The sequence below is a fragment of the Poromitra crassiceps genome (genome assembly GCF_964638095.1).
Source record: "Poromitra crassiceps genome assembly, chromosome: 19".
Classification (NCBI taxonomy): domain Eukaryota; kingdom Metazoa; phylum Chordata; class Actinopteri; order Beryciformes; family Melamphaidae; genus Poromitra; species Poromitra crassiceps.
This window is the reverse complement of record NC_139646.1, coordinates 27,002,910-27,024,430: the sequence shown is the minus strand read 5'-3', so window position 1 is coordinate 27,024,430 and position 21,521 is coordinate 27,002,910. Positions and strand designations below refer to the sequence as shown.

General features: G+C 44.4%; 1 protein-coding gene across 1 annotated transcript in view; it reads left to right on the top strand.

The window, feature by feature from the left end:
* LOC310794218 (protein kinase C alpha type) overlaps window positions 1–21,521 on the top strand; it is a gene marked incomplete at its 5' end in the record, with an annotated part of 230,878 nt that overhangs the window by 145,235 nt on the left and 64,122 nt on the right. Inside the window, 2 exons of the mRNA XM_083656168.1 lie at window positions 4,878–4,989; window positions 7,604–7,732. Of these exons, the coding sequence (XP_083512294.1) occupies window positions 4,878–4,989; window positions 7,604–7,732 (241 nt within the window). The remainder of the gene's footprint in view (window positions 1–4,877; window positions 4,990–7,603; window positions 7,733–21,521) is intronic.

Below are 21,521 nucleotides of genomic sequence, written 5' to 3'. Positions count from 1 at the left end.
TCTGAAAAATAATGTCTTTCACTACACTAATAACTATGAGTTGCTTTCTGTGAAAAACATCTTCCAACCCAGCTCTTAGAAGGACATCATGCATGTCCCTAGCCCATGCTCCGTTTACTATCATATCCCACTCAAAGACCTTTCTAGAGATTCTGTTGGTATTCAGACCCAGTATCCTATTCCAAAGTCGCATCATACACATACAGTACTCCAACGTACCTCATTAGGCTCCCACCCCATATCACCCGTGACAGCCAGGATTGGTACAAACTTATGTACGCCCAAAAAGTATCGTATGGCTCTGTTGTGAACAGCCTCACTTTTGGGGTACTGTTTAAATCCCCACACCCCTGCTACATAGTCCAACACTGGGCAAACACAGGCTTGATATAGTTTGGAGTAGGTAGAGAAACCAATATCCTTCAGAGCCTTTGTTTCCCTAGAACACCCCCAAGCGCTCTGTTTGCTGATTCAGCCAACAAGGTAGTGCCTTTTAGGAAATTCATGTGTTCGTCAAGAACAAGCCCAAGATATTTATAATTCTTTGTATAATTCAACACCTTATCCCCAAATTGAAATGGAAAAACACTTGTACGCTTGGTTGGGTTTTTAAAATGCATAATTTCAGTTTTCTTTTCATTTATGGACATTCTCCATTTCCTACACCATTTATCTGCACATATCAACATCTTTTGTAGATCGACTTCTGTTTCTGCCATCATAATGATGTCATCAGCATAAAGAAGAATGCTAATCTCTTCCTCTCCGTACTTGACCCCACACTCCAGCTGTTTGATTTCATTGGCTAAATCATTAATGTACACAGCGAACAGCGTGGGGGACAGAGCATCCCCCTGTTTGACCCCTGATGGCGTAGGGAACCAGTTGGTTAGGGTGTCATTTCCCTTTACACAGGCTTGGGGTGCGCTATAGAGAGAACAGACTGCCTGATAGAACCTTCCATTTACACCCGTTTGAATTAATCTATAGGCAAGGAGGTCTCTGTTGATCAAATCAAAGGCTTTCCCAAAATCAATATAACAGGCAAATGTGGATTTATTTTCATTCAGTCTATTTCTTACTAATGTGCAGACAGTATAAATATGGTCAATACAGGCCCTGTCTTTACGAAAACCATTCTGCTCCTCTACCAACAGCTGTTCCTTTTCCAAAAATTGACATACATACACACAGGTACTGTATGTATGTATGTATGTATGTATGTATGTATGTATGTATGTATGTATGTATGTATGTACTGTATGTACTGTATGTATGTATGTATGCATGTATGTACAGTATGTATGTACTGTATGCCAAGCATACAGTACATACATACAGTACATACATCATAAGCATACATATACACACATATATCTCAGTGGCCCAGATCACTGGGGACACTCCCCCTGCACAATGGGGAGGTGTTAAGAAGCCTGATGGCCCGTGGAACAAAGCAGTTCTTGGAGCGATCCTTCTTGCAGCCAAGAGAGATCAGCCTGCCACTGAAAGTGCTTCTCTGGCTGACCAAAGTGCTGTGAAGGGGGTGGGAAGGCTTTTCCATGATGGATAGCAGCTTGCTGAAGGTCCTTGTCTCTGCTACTGTCGCAAAGGAGTCCAGCTCCATGCCAAGCACAGAACTCTGCTACTGTCGCAAAGGAGTCCAGCTCCATGCCAAGCACAGAACCGGCTTCGCAAAGGAGTCCAGCTCCATGCCAAGCACAGAACCGGCTTCGCAAAGGAGTCCAGCTCCATGCCAAGCACAGAACTCTGCTACTGTCGCAAAGGAGTCCAGCTCCATGCCAAGCACAGAACTCTGCTACTGTCGCAAAGGAGTCCAGCTCCATGCCAAGCACAGAACTCTGCTACTGTCGCAAAGGAGTCCAGCTCCATGCCAAGCACAGAACCGGCTTACCTTACCAGTTTGTCCAGCCGCCCTGTGTCCTTCTGCTTTGACAGCAGTTGATATTGTAAAGGCCAACACTTTGTTTTTCAGACTGGGGCAGTTGTTAACTTCTTCCACAGGTTTGAGATGAGGAGAGATGAAAAGAAGAGTTTATTTGAGTTATATGCGTGAAAGCCGTAAGGCATGAGCAGGCAGGCAAACGGACAGATTAAAAGCAGAGCTGATCAATGTGGAGCCTCACTGTGCTGAGTCAGTGCTTGGGTAGTCTCGCTAGCCAGCCTCTCTTCCTTTCCGTCAGAGAGTCTGGCGCTGTGGAAACAGGCAACAGGGATCAGCCCGCCCCTGCTCTAAAGCTGCTCTCCCATTCGAGCGGCTGTTTCGGTGGCAGCAGGATATCCGCTCCCCCGCTTGCAAGCTCTGTCACGCTCTGTTCATTGGCTCCGACCATATGTCAATCAGAGCGGCTTCCGCTCCCATGTGTGTCGCTGTAATGCTCCCGCCGAACGCTAACTAGCTAGCGTAGAAAGCTAACGGCAGAAACCTACAGGCTAACTCGTTGCTACACGCTGAAAATGGCAAGTTTTGAAGAAAATTTGGATTGTGCAATAAAGAAGGCCTGCTCGGCACAAGTTCCACCCCAAAACTATTTTCCAAGGGCACTAACGCTAAGCACCGCCCAAGACGAGGATGATTGGTTTACCCAAACAGAGCATTTTTTTCGCAATCCCACAATGGAAACCTGCGACACCTGACTCTCTGACAGAAAGGAAGAGAGGCTGGCTAGCGAGACTAGTGCTTGGGGAAAGTGGCTGTGGTCCAGTTTGCAGTGGGATGGAGAAGCTTCATAAGCCGTGCGTTAAGTGCATGGAGGGAAGGAACGGATGGAGGGAATGAACGGATGAATGGAGGGATGAGTGGATGGAGGGATGAGTGGATGGAGGGATGAGTGGATGAATGGAGGGATGAGTGGATGAATGGAGGGATGAGTGGAGGGATGAGACGTTTCAGTACAATGGAAGTGCGGCAGTGGCATTTCAGTTGAACATGCCGCCAAAGGGGGAAAAACAGCTGTGATCGGCTTCAATGATATCCAAGCATTAAAGCATGGAGTGTACAGGAGTGTTTTATAGCACAATACAACCAAATAGCCCTTTTGTAATTGGCCCATATCTAACGTATACCATCTGCCTGATTTTATATTGTAAAGTAGAACTGAGGTGGAGAGTGAGAAAGTGTCTTTGCTTGTTCAACAGATTATACCTTTGCCTCAGGCTTTCCTGGCACCCATTTGATATTTGCTTAAGGTAGATAGCACCAACCGCCATCACAATAATATTCGGGAGGTTGGGAGCTGTCTTCGATGTATTTTCAGTTAACATGATCTGCTTGATACATGGACCGTTTTGCTATATTCGTTTATTGAATCCTACAGTAAGTGTGCTTCAAACCTCTGAGGCCAGACTCCTGAGTGGAACGGTCTCGGCTCATGGATATTACCTACATAGGAGAGAGTCTGGCTGCTCTTACTCTCACTCTGGTCTAGCGGGAGAAAAGGCTCCGTTATCTTTACAACCATCCACCGAAAGTACCAAGCAGGCCTGCTTTACTGCACAATCCAAATCTCTGTCAAAACTTGCCACTTTCAGGTTGTAGGTTGTTAGCTTGCTAGCTAGCGTTGTTGTTGTTGTTTAACTCGCTCTTGCAGCCAGCCTCAAGTGGCCATTCGAGGAATTGCAGTTTTTGCTACTCCCGCATTGGCGTCAATATGGAAGTAGAAAGCTGTCCTCTCGGTTGTTCTATTAGTACTGTCTTACAACACAATCCCTGATGTGATACAATCACAATAACTGACACACACCCCTACTACGCCCCTCCACCCACACACACACACACACACACACACACACACACGCACACGCACACGCACACGCACACACACGCACACGCACACGCACACACACACACACACACACACACACACACGCACACACACACACACACACACACAAACCAATAGCTCCTTAACTACCGACTGTGAAATGCACTGATAAGCTGTTTTATGTTTCTCCATTAAGCCACGATGTTTTTCATATATTGTCTAATTCAATATTTATGCACTGAGCCAGAAGAGATCTAAAGAAGAGAACTAAAAGAGGAGGCTAATGATGGAAGCTAGCCTTGATGGCTTTTAACACACACGCACACACACACACACACACACACATAGACACGCACACACACACACATAGACACGCACACACACACACACACACACACACACACACACACACACACACACACACACACACACACACACACACACACACACACACACACACACACACATTATTGACTGGATCAAATGGACTTCTTACCCACAATAATGTCACTAACTGTATTACATGGGCCTGGAGTCTCTAGTTTGTGGATGACTTGATTAGCATAACATTATTGCGGCTTTCTTCTATTCAAAATGCCATTTCTTAAACTTGTGAAGAAATGAAAATGCTATCTATGAGAAGTGCTATGAGAAGTTTTTTCATTTATTATGCTAATAACTGCGACCTGAGACTGTTCAAAGGTCCAATACTTTCCTCAACGCCCTTTATCTGGATGAAGCCTCAAGTGTTAACACATCATGTATTGTCTGGACACAAATAGCTTGATTGCAGCTCTAATGTAATGAATTGAAACTCCCATCTGTCTGATGCTTTTGGGTTTATTTTTAGCCCTCGGCGTGCAAAGGACTCAATGAGAATGCAGAGATTGAGGTAGAATCTACCTCAATCTCAATCTCTGACAGTCTGACAGTCAGTAATCTGACAGTACTAACAGTCAGTAAACTGACAGTACTTACTAACAGTCAGTAAACTGACAGTACTTACTAACAGTCAGTAAACTGATGGACTGAATGCCTCTTGCGTTCACGGTTTCAGTCATTATAATGCGTCTCCTCTCTCTCCTCCCTCAGGACCCCAGAACCAAGCACAAGTTTAAGATCCACACCTATGGCAGCCCCACCTTCTGCGACCACTGTGGCTCTCTGCTGTACGGCCTCGTCCACCAGGGCATGAAGTGTGACTGTAAGTGCACAAGTGTCACAACACTTCACATCACATCACATCATATACTGTAACATGGAGCACCTTTAAATGTAGCTCAACTACAGGCAGCGTTGCCTCATCAGAGGTATAAGTGGACGCTTACAAAGTACACCAAACCTGACAGGTGTTATCACAGGCTGGAGTGGGTGTACACCAAACTAAGGGGGAAAAGTTCTGTGATGGTTAAATACAGCATCAGCTGGGGAATATCGGTGGCTTAAGTGGGTCTGTGCACATCTAGCTCTCTTCATCAACATCAATGCCCAGGAAACAAAGAAAAATAAATCCATCCCATTAACCCAGTTGTCTCTCTATAGAATATCACAACTCTGTGTATTTTCCATCGTCTTGACCTTCCCCATATTAAATGATGATGATACAATACACGATAGACTATGCACAATGCACAATATGATATGATGGGTTCTCAAAGTCTGAGACTGTGGGCCTCCCCCCAGACAAAGCTTGGAAAAAGGAGCCCCGCCCCCTCGCGCAATTTCTGGATGCCTATCGGATCATGATTATGTTATTTGATCCCATAGACAGTATGGCTATAGTCTGTGGGTGGGAAGCTGGATTAGGGGTATATGTGCTGGTCGGTGCACTAGTGCCTCCTCTGGTCCGTCGGGGGGCACTTGTTCGAGGGGGAGGGGAACTGGGGGGAATAGCGTGATCCTCCTCCCATGCGCTACGTCCTGCCGGTGAAACTCCTCACTGTTAGGTGAAAAGAAGGCGCATGTATAGGAGGAAGCATGTACTAGTCTACAACTCTCCCCAGATCAGCAGAGCGGGTGGAGCAAAGACCGGCACGGCAAAGGGGAACTGGCCACGACGTACAATTGGGGAGGGCTGGGTGGGTTTGGGGTTATACAACAATGCTCAATGCACGATATACGATACACACTCGATACGATATACTGCACGATATACATTACACACTCGATACCATATACTGCACGATATACGATACACACTCGATACGATATACTGCACGATATACGATACACACTCGATACGATATAATGCACGATATACGATACACACTCGATATACGATATACTTCCCACACTCACTCACTCACGTGGATTCAGTCTTCACACACGTTCTGTATTGATTGTAGGTCTGCAGCCTTGCTCACTGCGCCTATCAATTATCAAAGAGTCTTTGTCAATATCCTTTCCTCACCGCTCCTTCTTCACCTTGTGTTGGTCGATTCAAACCCCGACCTTAATTAGCTCCTAAATACATCGCCCTCCACCTCCGACAGGCCACCATGTATACTTGATGATGGCTCTGGGCTGTACATGAATAGAGATGATGATGTGGACGCCGGCATGGCCAGTTATTTTGCCAGATTAATTGCCCCTCTAATCACGGCACAGGGAGATGACGTGGGCGGCGTGATGATGTCACCGCTGGTCACATGGCTCACCTCACACACACGCACCACACACGCATGCATGTGCCATGTATGCATGACATCATGTGTTTGAATCTGGGTCACAACCTCTCTCTCGCACAGCCATCAGAACAATAATCCTTTGACCTACTGTAATACCATATATGGTGTTCTATGTATTGAGATTGAGATTAACTTTATTGTCACTTCATGGTACAAGTATCACGAGCGAAATTCTGCTTGGTTCGCTCTCAGAGTCGGAGAGCAAAACCGGGTCGCCATTGAACAGCGCCAGCAATTTGGATTGGACAAAGCATATAAATAACTCAGAATTCACATTATTACTAGTTAGAAAAAGTAATAAAGGCACACTTATATAGGCACACTATATACACAAGGCATATGAAATGGAGGTAGGAGGCGTATGAAATGCATGTATGTTTTTGTTCAAGTCAAGCTGACATAAAAATAAAAAATAAAATCCTATTTTAGATCACAGTGCACCTATTTAATAATGTACTGTGTGCCAAACAAAATCACAAAAATTAAACTTCTTTAGTTTTTCTTTGCTTTCTTTAGTAGCTCTGGGAGAGCTGCCGCCCAGCAACGTCATCATCGGCGCCATCGGAATCACGTGGTTGGAAACAACCTATAGACTCAAAAGGTGTCAATCAGCCTCAATCAGCCTATCAGAAGCTTCTAAAGCATGACATCATTTTCTGGAATTGTCCAAGCTGTTTAAAGGCACAGCCAACTTAAACTGATTGGTTGATTGATTGATTGATTGATTGATTGATTGATTGATTGATTGCTTTATTCATTGTGTCATGCACTTTTGACAGTGCCCAGCCCACATGGGCTTACAAAACACACAAGATACATAATACAACATAAGCCAGCGCTATAGTGGTACAACTAAATCACAAGTCAACATACTCCTGATCATTACATCACTTTCTAAACAAAACGTTCTGCCTTTGCTCCCAGGCCTGGCAGATACACTTTCCTATGAAGTCCTACAGTATAGTCCTATAGTCCTGTAGTCCTATAGTCCTGTAGTCCTATAGGACCTGTAGTCCTATATATCCTATAGTTTGTTAACATGAAATCTGTGGTGTTAAAAATGACTTTTAATGACCTGCTATTGAGACCTTTCCCTCTCTCTCTCTCTCCATCTCTATCTCTATCTTCCAGCCTGTGATATGAACGTCCACAACCAGTGTGTGATGAACGTGCCCAGCCTTTGCGGGATGGACTTCACCGAGAGGAGGGGGCGCCTTTACCTCAAGTGTGAGGTCACCGGGGACAAACTGCAGGTCACAGGTAGGCCAAGTGTGAGGTCACGGGGGACAAACTGCAGGTCACAGGTAGGCCAAGTGTGAGGTCAGGACACGCTTGGAAGGCACTCCTCCTAAACCCAACTGTCTGGTGCCTGTGTGGTCTGGTGCCTGTGTGCTCTGCTGTGCCTGTGTGCTCTGGTGCGTTCACCCTTTGTGTTGTTACCCCTTTTAAAAACCAGGCACGACTCTGATGAGCACAGGAAGCAGACGCTGGTACACACAGAGAGGCAGGAAGGAAGTGACATTCACTTTGGCTCTCTATACAAGCGCTATCTTCCAATTATTAATGAATGGGCTGTGCTGCATTATCATATCATTGGCTAGTCGGTTTATTTTAATCACTCATATACCTCTAGTTTCAAAGTGACACCTGTTCTTTGCCTGCCAAGCTCAGCAAAGCAATGCTTCGTATTTCGACTTGAAAACAGTAGAATTTCCCCTCTAGATATGAGCCAAACTGTATCTCCATATATTATGCAGGTGACTTTCTTATGGGACCGTCCTCAGCCACACCTGTGTGTGAGGCAGCGAGGCACGCGGTGAATCCCCCGGCTAATGATAGCATATTAGCACTAAGCAGCACATTAGCACATCTGCTAGAACAATAGGGCCGGTCAGGACCCGACAGCAGGCGCACATCATCATTCAATTAGCCTGCTAACAAGGGTCACGACCCCAGCAGCTCACAGCTTCACTGACCTACTCATTTATCACATTATCACCTAGATACATGCAGAGCTTCACTGACCTACTCATTTATCACGTTATCACCTAGATACATGCTGAGCTTCACTGACCTACTGACTTATCACGTTATCACCTAGATACATGCTGAGCTTCACTGACCTACTCATTTATCACATTATCACCTAGATACATGCTGAGCTTCACTGACCTACTCATTTATCACGTTATCACCTAGATACATGCTGAGCTTCACTGACCTACTCACTTATCACATTATCACCTAGATACATGCAGAGCTTCACTGACCTACTCACTTATCACGTTATCACCTAGATACATGCTGAGCTTCACTGACCTACTCACTTATCACGTTATCACCTAGATACATGCTGAGCTTCACTGACCTACTCACTTATCACGTTATCACCTAGATACATGCAGAGCTTCACTGACCTACTCATTTATCACATTATCACCTAGATACATGCTGAGCTTCACTGACCTACTCATTTATCACGTTATCACCTAGATACATGCAGAGCTTCACTGACCTACTCACTTATCACATTATCACCTAGATACATGCAGAGCTTCACTGACCTACTCATTTATCACATTATCACCTAGATACATGCTGAGCTTCACTGACCTACTCATTTATCACGTTATCACCTAGATACATGCTGAGCTTCACTGACCTACTCATTTATCACATTATCACCTAGATACATGCAGAGCTTCACTGACCTACTCACTTATCACATTATCACCTAGATACATGCAGAGCTTCACTGACCTACTCACTTATCACATTATCACCTAGATACATGCTGAGCTTCACTGACCTACTGACTTATCACATTATCACCTAGATACATGCTGAGCTTCACTGACCTACTGACTTATCACATTATCACCTAGATACATGCAGAGCTTCACTGACCTACTCACTTATCACATTATCACCTAGATACATGCTGAGCTTCACTGACCTACTGACTTATCACATTATCACCTAGATACATGCAGAGCTTCACTGACCTACTCACTTATCACGTTATCACCTAGATACATGCAGAGCTTCACTGACCTACTGACTTATCACGTTATCACCTAGATACATGCTGAGCTTCACTGACCTACTCACTTATCACGTTATCACCTAGATACATGCTGAGCTTCACTGACCTACTCATTTATCACATTATCACCTAGATACATGCTGAGCTTCACTGACCTACTCACTTATCACATTATCACCTAGATACATGCTGAGCTTCACTGACCTACTCACTTATCACATTATCACCTAGATACATGCAGAGCTTCACTGACCTACTCATTTATCACGTTATCACCTAGATACATGCTGAGCTTCACTGACCTACTGACTTATCACGTTATCACCTAGATACATGCAGAGCTTCACTGACCTACTCACTTATCACGTTATCACCTAGATACATGCAGAGCTTCACTGACCTACTGACTTATCACGTTATCACCTAGATACATGCTGAGCTTCACTGACCTACTGACTTATCACGTTATCACCTAGATACATGCTGAGCTTCACTGACCTACTCACTTATCACGTTATCACCTAGATACATGCAGAGCTTCACTGACCTACTCACTTATCACGTTATCACCTAGATACATGCAGAGCTTCACTGACCTACTGACTTATCACGTTATCACCTAGATACATGCTGAGCTTCACTGACCTACTGACTTATCACGTTATCACCTAGATACATGCTGAGCTTCACTGACCTACTGACTTATCACGTTATCACCTAGATACATGCTGAGCTTCACTGACCTACTCACTTATCACGTTATCACCTAGATACATGCAGAGCTTCACTGACCTACTCACTTATCACGTTATCACCTAGATACATGCAGAGCTTCACTGACCTACTGACTTATCACGTTATCACCTAGATACATGCTGAGCTTCACTGACCTACTGACTTATCACGTTATCACCTAGATACATGCAGAGCTTCACTGACCTACTCATTTATCACGTTATCACCTAGATACATGCTGAGCTTCACTGACCTACTGACTTATCACGTTATCACCTAGATACATGCTGAGCTTCACTGACCTACTCACTTATCACGTTATCACCTAGATACATGCTGAGCTTCACTGACCTACTGACTTATCACGTTATCACCTAGATACATGCAGAGCTTCACTGACCTACTGACTTATCACGTTATCACCTAGATACATGCTGAGCTTCACTGACCTACTCACTTATCACGTTATCACCTAGATACATGCAGAGCTTCACTGACCTACTCACTTATCACGTTATCACCTAGATACATGCAGAGCTTCACTGACCTACTCACTTATCACGTTATCACCTAGATACATGCTGAGCTTCACTGACCTACTCATTTATCACATTATCACCTAGATACATGCAGAGCTTCACTGACCTACTCACTTATCACGTTATCACCTAGATACATGCAGAGCTTCACTGACCTACTCATTTATCACATTATCACCTAGATACATGCTGAGCTTCACTGACCTACTCACTTATCACGTTATCACCTAGATACATGCTGAGCTTCACTGACCTACTGACTTATCACATTATCACCTAGATACATGCTGAGCTTCACTGACCTACTGACTTATCACATTATCACCTAGATACATGCAGAGCTTCACTGACCTACTCATTTATCACGTTATCACCTAGATACATGCTGAGCTTCACTGACCTACTCACTTATCACATTATCACCTAGATACATGCAGAGCTTCACTGACCTACTCACTTATCACGTTATCACCTAGATACATGCTGAGCTTCACTGACCTACTCACTTATCACGTTATCACCTAGATACATGCTGAGCTTCACTGACCTACTGACTTATCACGTTATCACCTAGATACATGCAGAGCTTCACTGACCTACTCACTTATCACGTTATCACCTAGATACATGCTGAGCTTCACTGACCTACTGACTTATCACGTTATCACCTAGATACATGCAGAGCTTCACTGACCTACTGACTTATCACTAGGGGTGGGACAAAATATCGATACCCACGTTATCGCGATATTTCCACCCGCGATACGTTATCGATACACTGGCGCCAAGTATCGATATGTTTATTATTATTATTATTATTATTATTATTATTATTTTTTTTTAATAAACAGGCTAAAATATTATGCTGTGTGTGGTAGTTGAAACATAGTTTCAAGTTGACTTTATTTATGTTTGTAGTTGAAACAAAAACATAACTACTGTAGGCTACATGAATGGAAATGTTTGATCATTAATATCTACTTTTAGAAATTATATAGGTAGGTAGGTAGGTTATATAGGTTTTCTTGTTTTAATAGTAATAATAAAAAGACTTAATGTGTAACTTTTCCTCCGTGGTATCGAAAATGGTATGAGTGAGTGAGTGAACTCAGAGAGTTCATGTCAATTCTGCTAATAAATGCATAATACATGATTTTTTGCCTTCAGAGGTATTTTTTTCACTTGTTACACAGGTATCGTGATGTATCGTCTTCCAATGTATCGCAGTATCGCAGTATCGTGATATATCGTTATCGAGGGCCAAGTATCGTGACGATATCGTATCGTGAGCTACTCAGCGATTCCCACCCCTACTTATCACGTTATCACCTAGATACATGCAGAGCTTCACTGACCTACTCACTTATCACGTTATCACCTAGATACATGCTGAGCTTCACTGACCTACTGACTTATCACGTTATCACCTAGATACATGCAGAGCTTCACTGACCTACTGACTTATCACATTATCACCTAGATACATGCTGAGCTTCACTGACCTACTCACTTATCACGTTATCACCTAGATACATGCAGAGCTTCACTGACCTACTGACTTATCACGTTATCACCTAGATACATGCAGAGCTTCACTGACCTACTGACTTATCACATTATCACCTAGATACATGCTGAGCTTCACTGACCTACTCACTTATCACATTATCACCTAGATACATGCTGAGCTTCACTGACCTACTCACTTATCACGTTATCACCTAGATACATGCTGAGCTTCACTGACCTACTGACTTATCACGTTATCACCTAGATACATGCAGAGCTTCACTGACCTACTGACTTATCACGTTATCACCTAGATACATGCTGAGCTTCACTGACCTACTGACTTATCACGTTATCACCTAGATACATGCTGAGCTTCACTGACCTACTCATTTATCACGTTATCACCTAGATACATGCTGAGCTTCACTGACCTACTCATTTATCACGTTATCACCTAGATACATGCTGAGCTTCACTGACCTACTGACTTATCACATTATCACCTAGATACATGCTGAGCTTCACTGACCTACTGACTTATCACGTTATCACCTAGATACATGCTGAGCTTCACTGACCTACTCATTTATCACGTTATCACCTAGATACATGCAGAGCTTCACTGACCTACTCACTTATCACGTTATCACCTAGATACATGCTGAGCTTCACTGACCTACTCACTTATCACATTATCACCTAGATACATGCAGAGCTTCACTGACCTACTCACTTATCACGTTATCACCTAGATACATGCAGAGCATGGACCCCAGTGTTTTTTATACCACTCGGGGGGCCTGGCCCCACCATTAACTCCACCCATGGTCCGCCCCGCCAGGCTGAAGCTGCCTGAGGCTGTTCTTGTGAGGTGAGGTAGTAGGTGTAGCTCATGGTGTGTGGTATGCTGGTGTAGCTCATGGTGTGTGGTATGATGGTGTAGCTCATGGTGTGTGGTATGATGGTGTAGCTCATGGTGTGTGGTATGCTGGTGTAGCTCATGGTGTGTGGTATGCTGGTGTAGCTCATGCTGTGTGGTATGATGGTGTTTCCTAAGGTGAACTGACTGGTCTCTGTCTTCCTGACATCTGGCCTTTTTTTTGGAATACCATGATTTTTTACTGCCAGGGCCCATGCAGCTCTGGCAGTAGCGGTCCAGCAGGTCCAGCTGCTGCTGTAGTCCCTGTTTTGTGGGAGACAACAGAACTAGATCATCTGCATAGAGCAGGAATTTGATTACCTTGTCCAGAAGAGAGAGAGGCCTGCTTAGTTCCAGCTGCTCTGCAAGTTCATTGATGTAAATGTTGAACAGCGTTGGACTCAGGTTGCAGCCCTGGTGGACACCTCTCTCCCCTGGGCAAAGGCTTCAGTGCATTTGGCTCCAATCTTCACCCAGTATCTGCTTGTCATGTACATGCATTTAATAAGCTCATATACTTTGCCACCGATACCACATTGAAGAAGTTGGTAATATAGGCCTACATGCCAAATTGAATCGAAGGCTTTTCTAAAGTCAATAAAACAAGCAAATATTTGACAATTTTTTTTTTTGGTGTACATGTTTTTCAATGAGTGTGTGAAGAGTGTAGACATGGTCGGTGGTAAGATATTTGGGGAGAAAGCCAATTTGGCTTTTACTCAACAAGATATTTTCACAAGGAAATTTGAAATTGTCAATGCCTATGACAGCATCAGTGCCTATGACATCATCAGTGATGTCATATCACTGATGATGTCATAGACATAGTGACATCATCAGTGGGACATAAACTGAAACAAACATTGCCCACTTGCTCCCTTTGATATAAAAAAGGATGTCTCACTTTTCTAGGACCAAGTTTGAGATGTGTTCAGGAGCTCATTTTGGTGCAGCTGCTCTTGTTGACTGTTGACACTAGTTCACTGTTGACAGTGTGGTGTAGGTGTGTGTAGGTCTAAAGAGTACACTGTAGGTGTCATGTCAGTGTGGTGTAGGTGTGTGTAGGTCTAAAGAGTACACTGTAGGTGAGTACACTGTAGGTGTCATGTCAGTGTGGCGTAGGTGTGTGTAGGCTGGTGGTTTTGCTCAGAGCTGATATACAGTATATTGTGGCAGGAGAAATCTAAAACTATTCCAGGTCACATCAAGATATTTCCAGTGCAGCTACAGTACAATGGAGTCTGATAGTAGAAGATTGTTCAGCAATCTAAATGTTAACGGTAGAATTTGTCGGTTTTTGGTGTGTCAGTCCGTCAGAATCAAAGAGGTTCCTTCTACACTCTCTGTCCTGCACAGATGTTCAACAACAGGGAGAAATCCATTGTAGGTGAGGAAGAGAGACCTTCCTCTCCTCTTGTCTTTCTATGGTTACTTAAAGATACTTACATCACCTGCAATAATGAATCATGAACGTGTAGATAGACAGTTCAGTTCAAAAATATTGTGTGCTGTTGAGAGAGAGAGAGAGAGAGAGAATTGACCATAGCCTGCAAAGGGCACCAGGTTTCCCTACTGTTTTCCTTTCATATCTAGTACTCTCTCTCTCTCTCTCTCTCTCTCTCTCTCTCTCTCTCTCTCTCTCTCTCTCTCTTCTCTCTCTCTCTCTCTCTCTAACTGCGTTCAGCTGCGTTAGTTTATCATTGAAACGTCAGGTCCGCCCACTTTTATCATTGAAGTGTGTAATTGAATAGCTCCTCCTCCTCCTCCTCATACAGTCTTTTCTGCTGCATCCAGATCCACAGAGGCACTCTGTCCTCTCATCACATCTACAGAGGCACTCTGTCCTCTCATCATCACATCTACAGAGGCACTCTGTCCTCTCATCATCACATCTACAGAGGCACTCTGTCCTCTCATCATCACATCTACAGAGGCACTCTGTGCTCATCATCACATCTACAGAGGCACTCTGTGCTCTCATCACATCTACAGAGACACTCTGTCCTCTCATCACATCTACAGAGGCACTCTGTCCTCTCATCATCACATCTACAGAGGCACTCTGTGCTCATCATCACATCTACAGAGGCACTCTGTGCTCTCATCACATCTACAGAGACACTCTGTCCTCTCATCACATCTACAGAGGCACTCTGTCCTCTCATCATCACATCTACAGAGGCACTCTGTGCTCATCATCACATCTACAGAGGCACTCTGTGCTCTCATCATCACATCTACAGAGGCACTCTGTGCTCTCATCATCACATCTACAGAGGCACTCTGTGCTCTCATCATCACATCTACAGAGGCACTCTGTCCTCTCATCATCACATCTACAGAGGCACTCTGTGCTCATCATCACATCTACAGAGGCACTCTGTGCTCTCATCATCACATCTACAGAGGCACTCTGTGCTCATCATCACATCTACAGAGGCACTCTGTGCTCTCATCACATCTACAGAGGCACTCTGTGCTCATCATCACATCTACAGAGGCACTCTGTCCTCTCATCACATCTACAGAGGCACTCTGTCCTCTCATCATCACATCTACAGAGGCACTCTGTGCTCATCATCACATCTACAGAGGCACTCTGTGCTCATCATCACATCTACAGAGGCACTCTGTGCTCTCATCATCACATCTACAGAGGCACTCTGTGCTCTCATCATCACATCTACAGAGGCACTCTGTGCTCTCATCATCATCACATCTACAGAGGCACTCTGTGCTCTCATCATCACATCTACAGAGGCACTCTGTGCTCTCATCATCACATCTACAGAGGCACTCTGTGCTCTCATCATCATCACATCTACAGAGGCACTCTGTGCTCTCATCATCATCACATCTACAGAGGCACTCTGTGCTCATCATCACATCTACAGAGGCACTCTGTCCTCTCATCATCACATCTACAGAGGCACTCTGTCCTCTCATCATCACATCTACAGAGGCACTCTGTGCTCTCATCATCACATCTACAGAGGCACTCTGTGCTCTCATCATCACATCTACAGAGGCACTCTGTGCTCTCATCATCATCACATCTACAGAGGCACTCTGTGCTCTCATCATCATCACATCTACAGAGGCACTCTGTGCTCATCATCACATCTACAGAGGCACTCTGTGCTCTCATCATCACATCTACAGAGGCACTGTGTGCTCTCATCATCACATCTACAGAGGCACTCTGTGCTCTCATCATCATCACATCTACAGAGGCACTCTGTGCTCATCATCACATCTACAGAGGCACTCTGTCCTCTCATCATCACATCTACAGAGGCACTCTGTCCTCTCATCATCACATCTACAGAGGCACTCTGTGCTCTCATCATCACATCTACAGAGGCACTCTGTGCTCTCATCATCACATGTACAGAGGCACTCTGTGCTCTCATCATCACATCTACAGAGGCACTGTGTCCTCTCATCATCATCACATCTACAGAGGCACTCTGTGCTCTCATCATCACATGTACAGAGGCACTCTGTGCTCTCATCATCACATCTACAGAGGCACTGTGTCCTCTCATCATCATCACATCTACAGAGGCACTCTGTCCTCTCATCACATCTACAGAGGCACTCTGTCCTCTCATCATCACATCTACAGAGGCACTCTGTGCTCTCATCATCACATCTACAGAGGCACTCTATGCTCTCATCATCACATCTACAGAGGCACTCTGTGCTCTCATCATCACATCTACAGAGGCACTCTGTGCTCTCATCACATCTACAGAGGCACTCTGTCCTCTCATCACATCTACAGAGGCACTCTGTGCTCATCATCACATCTACAGAGGCACTCTGTCCTCTCATCACATCTACAGAGGCACTCTGTGCTCTCATCATCACATCTACAGAGGCACTCTGTGCTCATCATCACATCTACAGAGGCACTCTGTGCTCTCACCATCACATCTACAGAGGCACTCTGTGCTCTCATCATCACATCTACAGAGGCACTCTGTGCTCTCACCATCACATCTACAGAGGCACTCTGTGCTCTCATCATCACATCTACAGAGGCACTGTGTGCTCTCATCATCACATCTACAGAGGCACTCTGTGCTCTCATCACATCTACAGAGGCACTCTGTGCTCTCATCATCACATCTACAGAGGCACTCTGTGCTCTCATCATCACATCTACAGAGGCACTCTGTCCTCTCATCATCACATCTACAGAGGCACTCTGTGCTCTCATCACATCTACAGAGGCACTCTGTGCTCTCATCATCACATCTACAGAGACACTCTGTGCTCTCATCATCACATCTACAGAGGCACTCTGTGCTCTCATCATCACATCTACAGAGGCACTCTGTGCTCTCATCACATCTACAGAGGCACTCTGTGCTCTCATCATCACATCCACATTCCCAGCACTTTGCTCACTCACTCACTCACTCACTCAACCACTGAAACAAGCACAGTCTGCCTCTCTGCGTTGGCTCTCTCAGGCCCAGGTGGATTTAGCAGAAAGCGAAATTGAAAATTCGATATCATTTGGAATCAATGTAGGGTTGGGACGCAGCCTGTGTTATCATCACTGCTCCACGATGGGAATGCAATTTACTCAGCGCTCTCGCTTCCACTCTGCAGCCTTTTTCTCATGGTAATTTCCATGTCTGTGCAGACTATTATTATAAACCCCACTATTATGATTTTTTTTACTATTTTTTTTTGGAGCAGCTGACAGCGCTGGCATTGGTACCAGTGCCAACGCTCTTTAGTTTCCACTGCAGGGTGTTGGGACAACCAGGGCCACTGGAGCAGCACTTTCTACTGGCATGTTCTGTAGTCACAACCTGGGTTCTTCAGCTGGTTTCTTGTATGGTGTTATATATATTATGATGAAACGTATTGTTGGTGAGAGAGAGTTCCCATTTGTTGAGAGAACACACCAACATTATTTGTGTCCCTGGTAGATTGTTGGCTCCAATGTTCCATTTAGCATAAATATCGTTGCTTTCCGATGGAAACCACGTATCTCCAAAAACATGTTTTTTTCAGGAGCATGTAAAAACTGTTTTTCTCAGAAATGAACTGGCTAAATAAACCTAAAACACTGTTGTTAGACACATGTGGCCACTATGTATGTATGGACGCCCGACCAAGCCGGAGGTAACACATGGATACGAACCTGCGACCCTCGTGTGGGTAGGCAGGGAATCTACCGCTACACTACCCGGAGAGCCCTGTGCAGGCGCTGTTGAGCGATTGTGCGCCACACAACTCTCTCTGCCTCATTATATAGTCGTGAGATCTGTTGGATGACTCACTCCACTAGTGGCAAGATATTGTCAGTTTGGCACCGTGTTGTCAAGTTGATTTGCATGAGAAGACTGAAGAAGGTGTTCCACGTCAGAGAGGATTCCCTGTGGAACGCCTGTGAGCGTTCAATCATTTCCATGTCACAGTGCGCTACAAAGCAAACAGACGCGCTCACTAATGACTCATGTTTGTTTAGTTGGTGCCGTCTTTGGCTGAGTGGGTTTTCAAAGAAGAGCCAAGCTACACACATGGGTGGGTGGAGAGCCAAACTGGATGGTTAAGATGTATGTTCTCTCTATGTTGTTTACCCAGGGAGGCCTACTACAAACATGGCTGACCACACTTCATGTCAGCTGAGCATAAATAAGGCATTGTGTGCTCGGTTTGTATCATCTGAGGAATGGATGCTGTAACATCCACACTCACGTCTTGTACACTCACTGACAGCTGAGGGGGTTTCCCTCATGGAGGAAATGCTTCACGTCCAAATCCGTCACGATTATGTGTCAGGGCTCGCTTGGATCATTTTATGTAGGCCTATAAAATAACAATGGAAATATAGTACAAAAACAGCTTCTGATTATTTGTAAAATGATTCTGTTATTTGACTAGAAAAAATATATACATTTATAGAAATTCATACGATTGCTTTTCACCTTTTACATAAAAAAAAATTAATAGAAAAGTGCATGGACTGCAGTTTTTTCCCCTGGTACGCATAATCTTCACTTTTTCCTATTTCTATTATACAGGTATATATTTTGCAAATTGGAACTATATTTTCTACTCATGTAGGCCTATAATCCATACAGGTGCATCTGGCTCCCACCATAACCAAACTAATAACAACCATATAGACTGCATTTGTGCTGTCATTTATTTTGTTGACCTTTTAGAAACCGCACTGATAGATTTCTTTGTGTGTGCTGGTCTTTTATTAACACAATATACATGTAGCAAATCTCCCAGGATGCAACACAATAGTTTCCTGAATGGCTGACATTTTGTTGTTAAGAATCCCCTCTTGCAGCTACACTTCTGTCATTGTAACATATGCATGCACACACACACACACACACACGCACACACACACACACACACACACACACACGCACGCACACGCACACACCACACACACACACCACACACACACACACACACACACACACACAGAGACACACACACACACACACACACACACACACACACAGAGACACACACACACACACACACATTGATATTCCCTGTCTGTCGCCTGTTTCCTGCCTCCCCTCTCACGACGCGCACATTTATATTCAGGCCTCGGCCTCCCCTCACTTCTGTCTTTTGTTTGCTTTTTCTTTCTCGTTGTTGTTTTCACTCTGAGCCTCGTTTCCCTCCTTCCTTCTTTTCGACAGAGTTACATCACGGTTTAGATGACACCTCTAACCTCTGGAAATTGCAAAACAGAAATGCAGAGAAGTTGCATCCTAATTGAGTCAACGTTTTAGTCTCCTGGCCTTTTTCAGATCTGGAAGAATGCAGAGATTGACATTTCAACTTTTCAGACTTGTTTTCCCCTTGCAGACCTGTGATCTAGATTCATTTCAAGATTCAAGATTTTTAAGATTCAAGATTTTTGTTGGCACTCCGTTGTACAAGTACGTAGGTAGAGCGGCTGTGGTTCAGGAGGTAGAGCGCGTTGTCCACCAACCAGAAGGTCAGCACTTTGCATAAAAGCGCTATTTAAATGCAGTCCATTCCATCCATGAGCAGATGTGTTCTGCATCAGAGCCGCGTGTGTGATGTGTTTTCCAAATGGTGCGCAGGAATCCGACCTGGGCAACAAAATGAGCATTGAGCTAAATACGCCTAAGAGGTCCAGAGATGGGAAGAGAAATAGGAACACTAAAAAGGATTCAAACTTCTTACAGTCAGCAGGAGAACTTCAGTAGCAGGGTTCTTCTTACAGTCAGCAGGAGAACTTCAGTAGCAGGGTTCTTCTTACAGTCAGCAGGAGAACTTCAGTAGCAGGGTTCTTCTTACAGTCAGCAGGAGAACTTCAGTAAGGATGGGGTTGAGCAGGAGAACTTCAGTAAGGATGGGGTTGAGCAGGGTTCTTCTTACAGTCAGCAGGAGAACTTCAGTAAGGATGGGGTTGAGCAGGGTTCTTCTTACAGTCAGCAGGAGAACTTCAGTAAGGATGGGGTTGAGCAGGGTTCTTCTTACAGTCAGCAGGAGAACTTCAGTAAGGATGGGGTTGAGCAGGGTTCTTCTTACAGTCAGCAGGAGAACTTCAGTAAGGATGGGGTTGAGCAGGGTTCTTCTTACAGTCAGCAGGAGAACTTCAGTAAGGATGGGGTTGAGCAGGGTTCTTCTTACAGTCAGCAGGAGAACTTCAGTAGCAGGGTTCTTCTTACAGTCAGCAGGAGAACTTCAGTAAGGATGGGGTTGAGCAGGGTTCCCACAGGTCCTTGAAATCCTGGAAAGTTAGTGAATTTGAGGTGGGGGGGGGGAATCAAGGCCTTGAACATTTTTGTCAATAGACATAATAATAGACATGGATCATTGAAAGTGCTTGAATTTATACAGTATATTATACAGTATATTGTGTGCAAGAATAGAAATGTAAGTTCTTTTGATATATTCTTTTGTACTTAAAGTGTAACTTACCCCCAAAACACTTTTTTTCAGCTTTTAACCAATATATACGACTTTGGGCGTGGTGTGTGAAGAATTCTGGTCAAAATTTCCACATTTGAGACCAAACTGTTACCATTGTACCATTTGTATCATTTTCAGCAGCATAAGTTCCCTCTATGGGTTGAACACTGCTTTTTTTGTGCCCTCAAATGAATGAGATATTTGGTACATCGTGACGTCACGGTGGGTTTAGCACGCGCCCCACTCATGTGAAAGAAAAAAAAAATTCCCCATTGATTATTACTGTAGTTCACGCGGCGCGAGCCCTTTAAGAGCAATGCATCCCTGGGTAATGCCTACTGTGGCTAATATTAGCCGCTA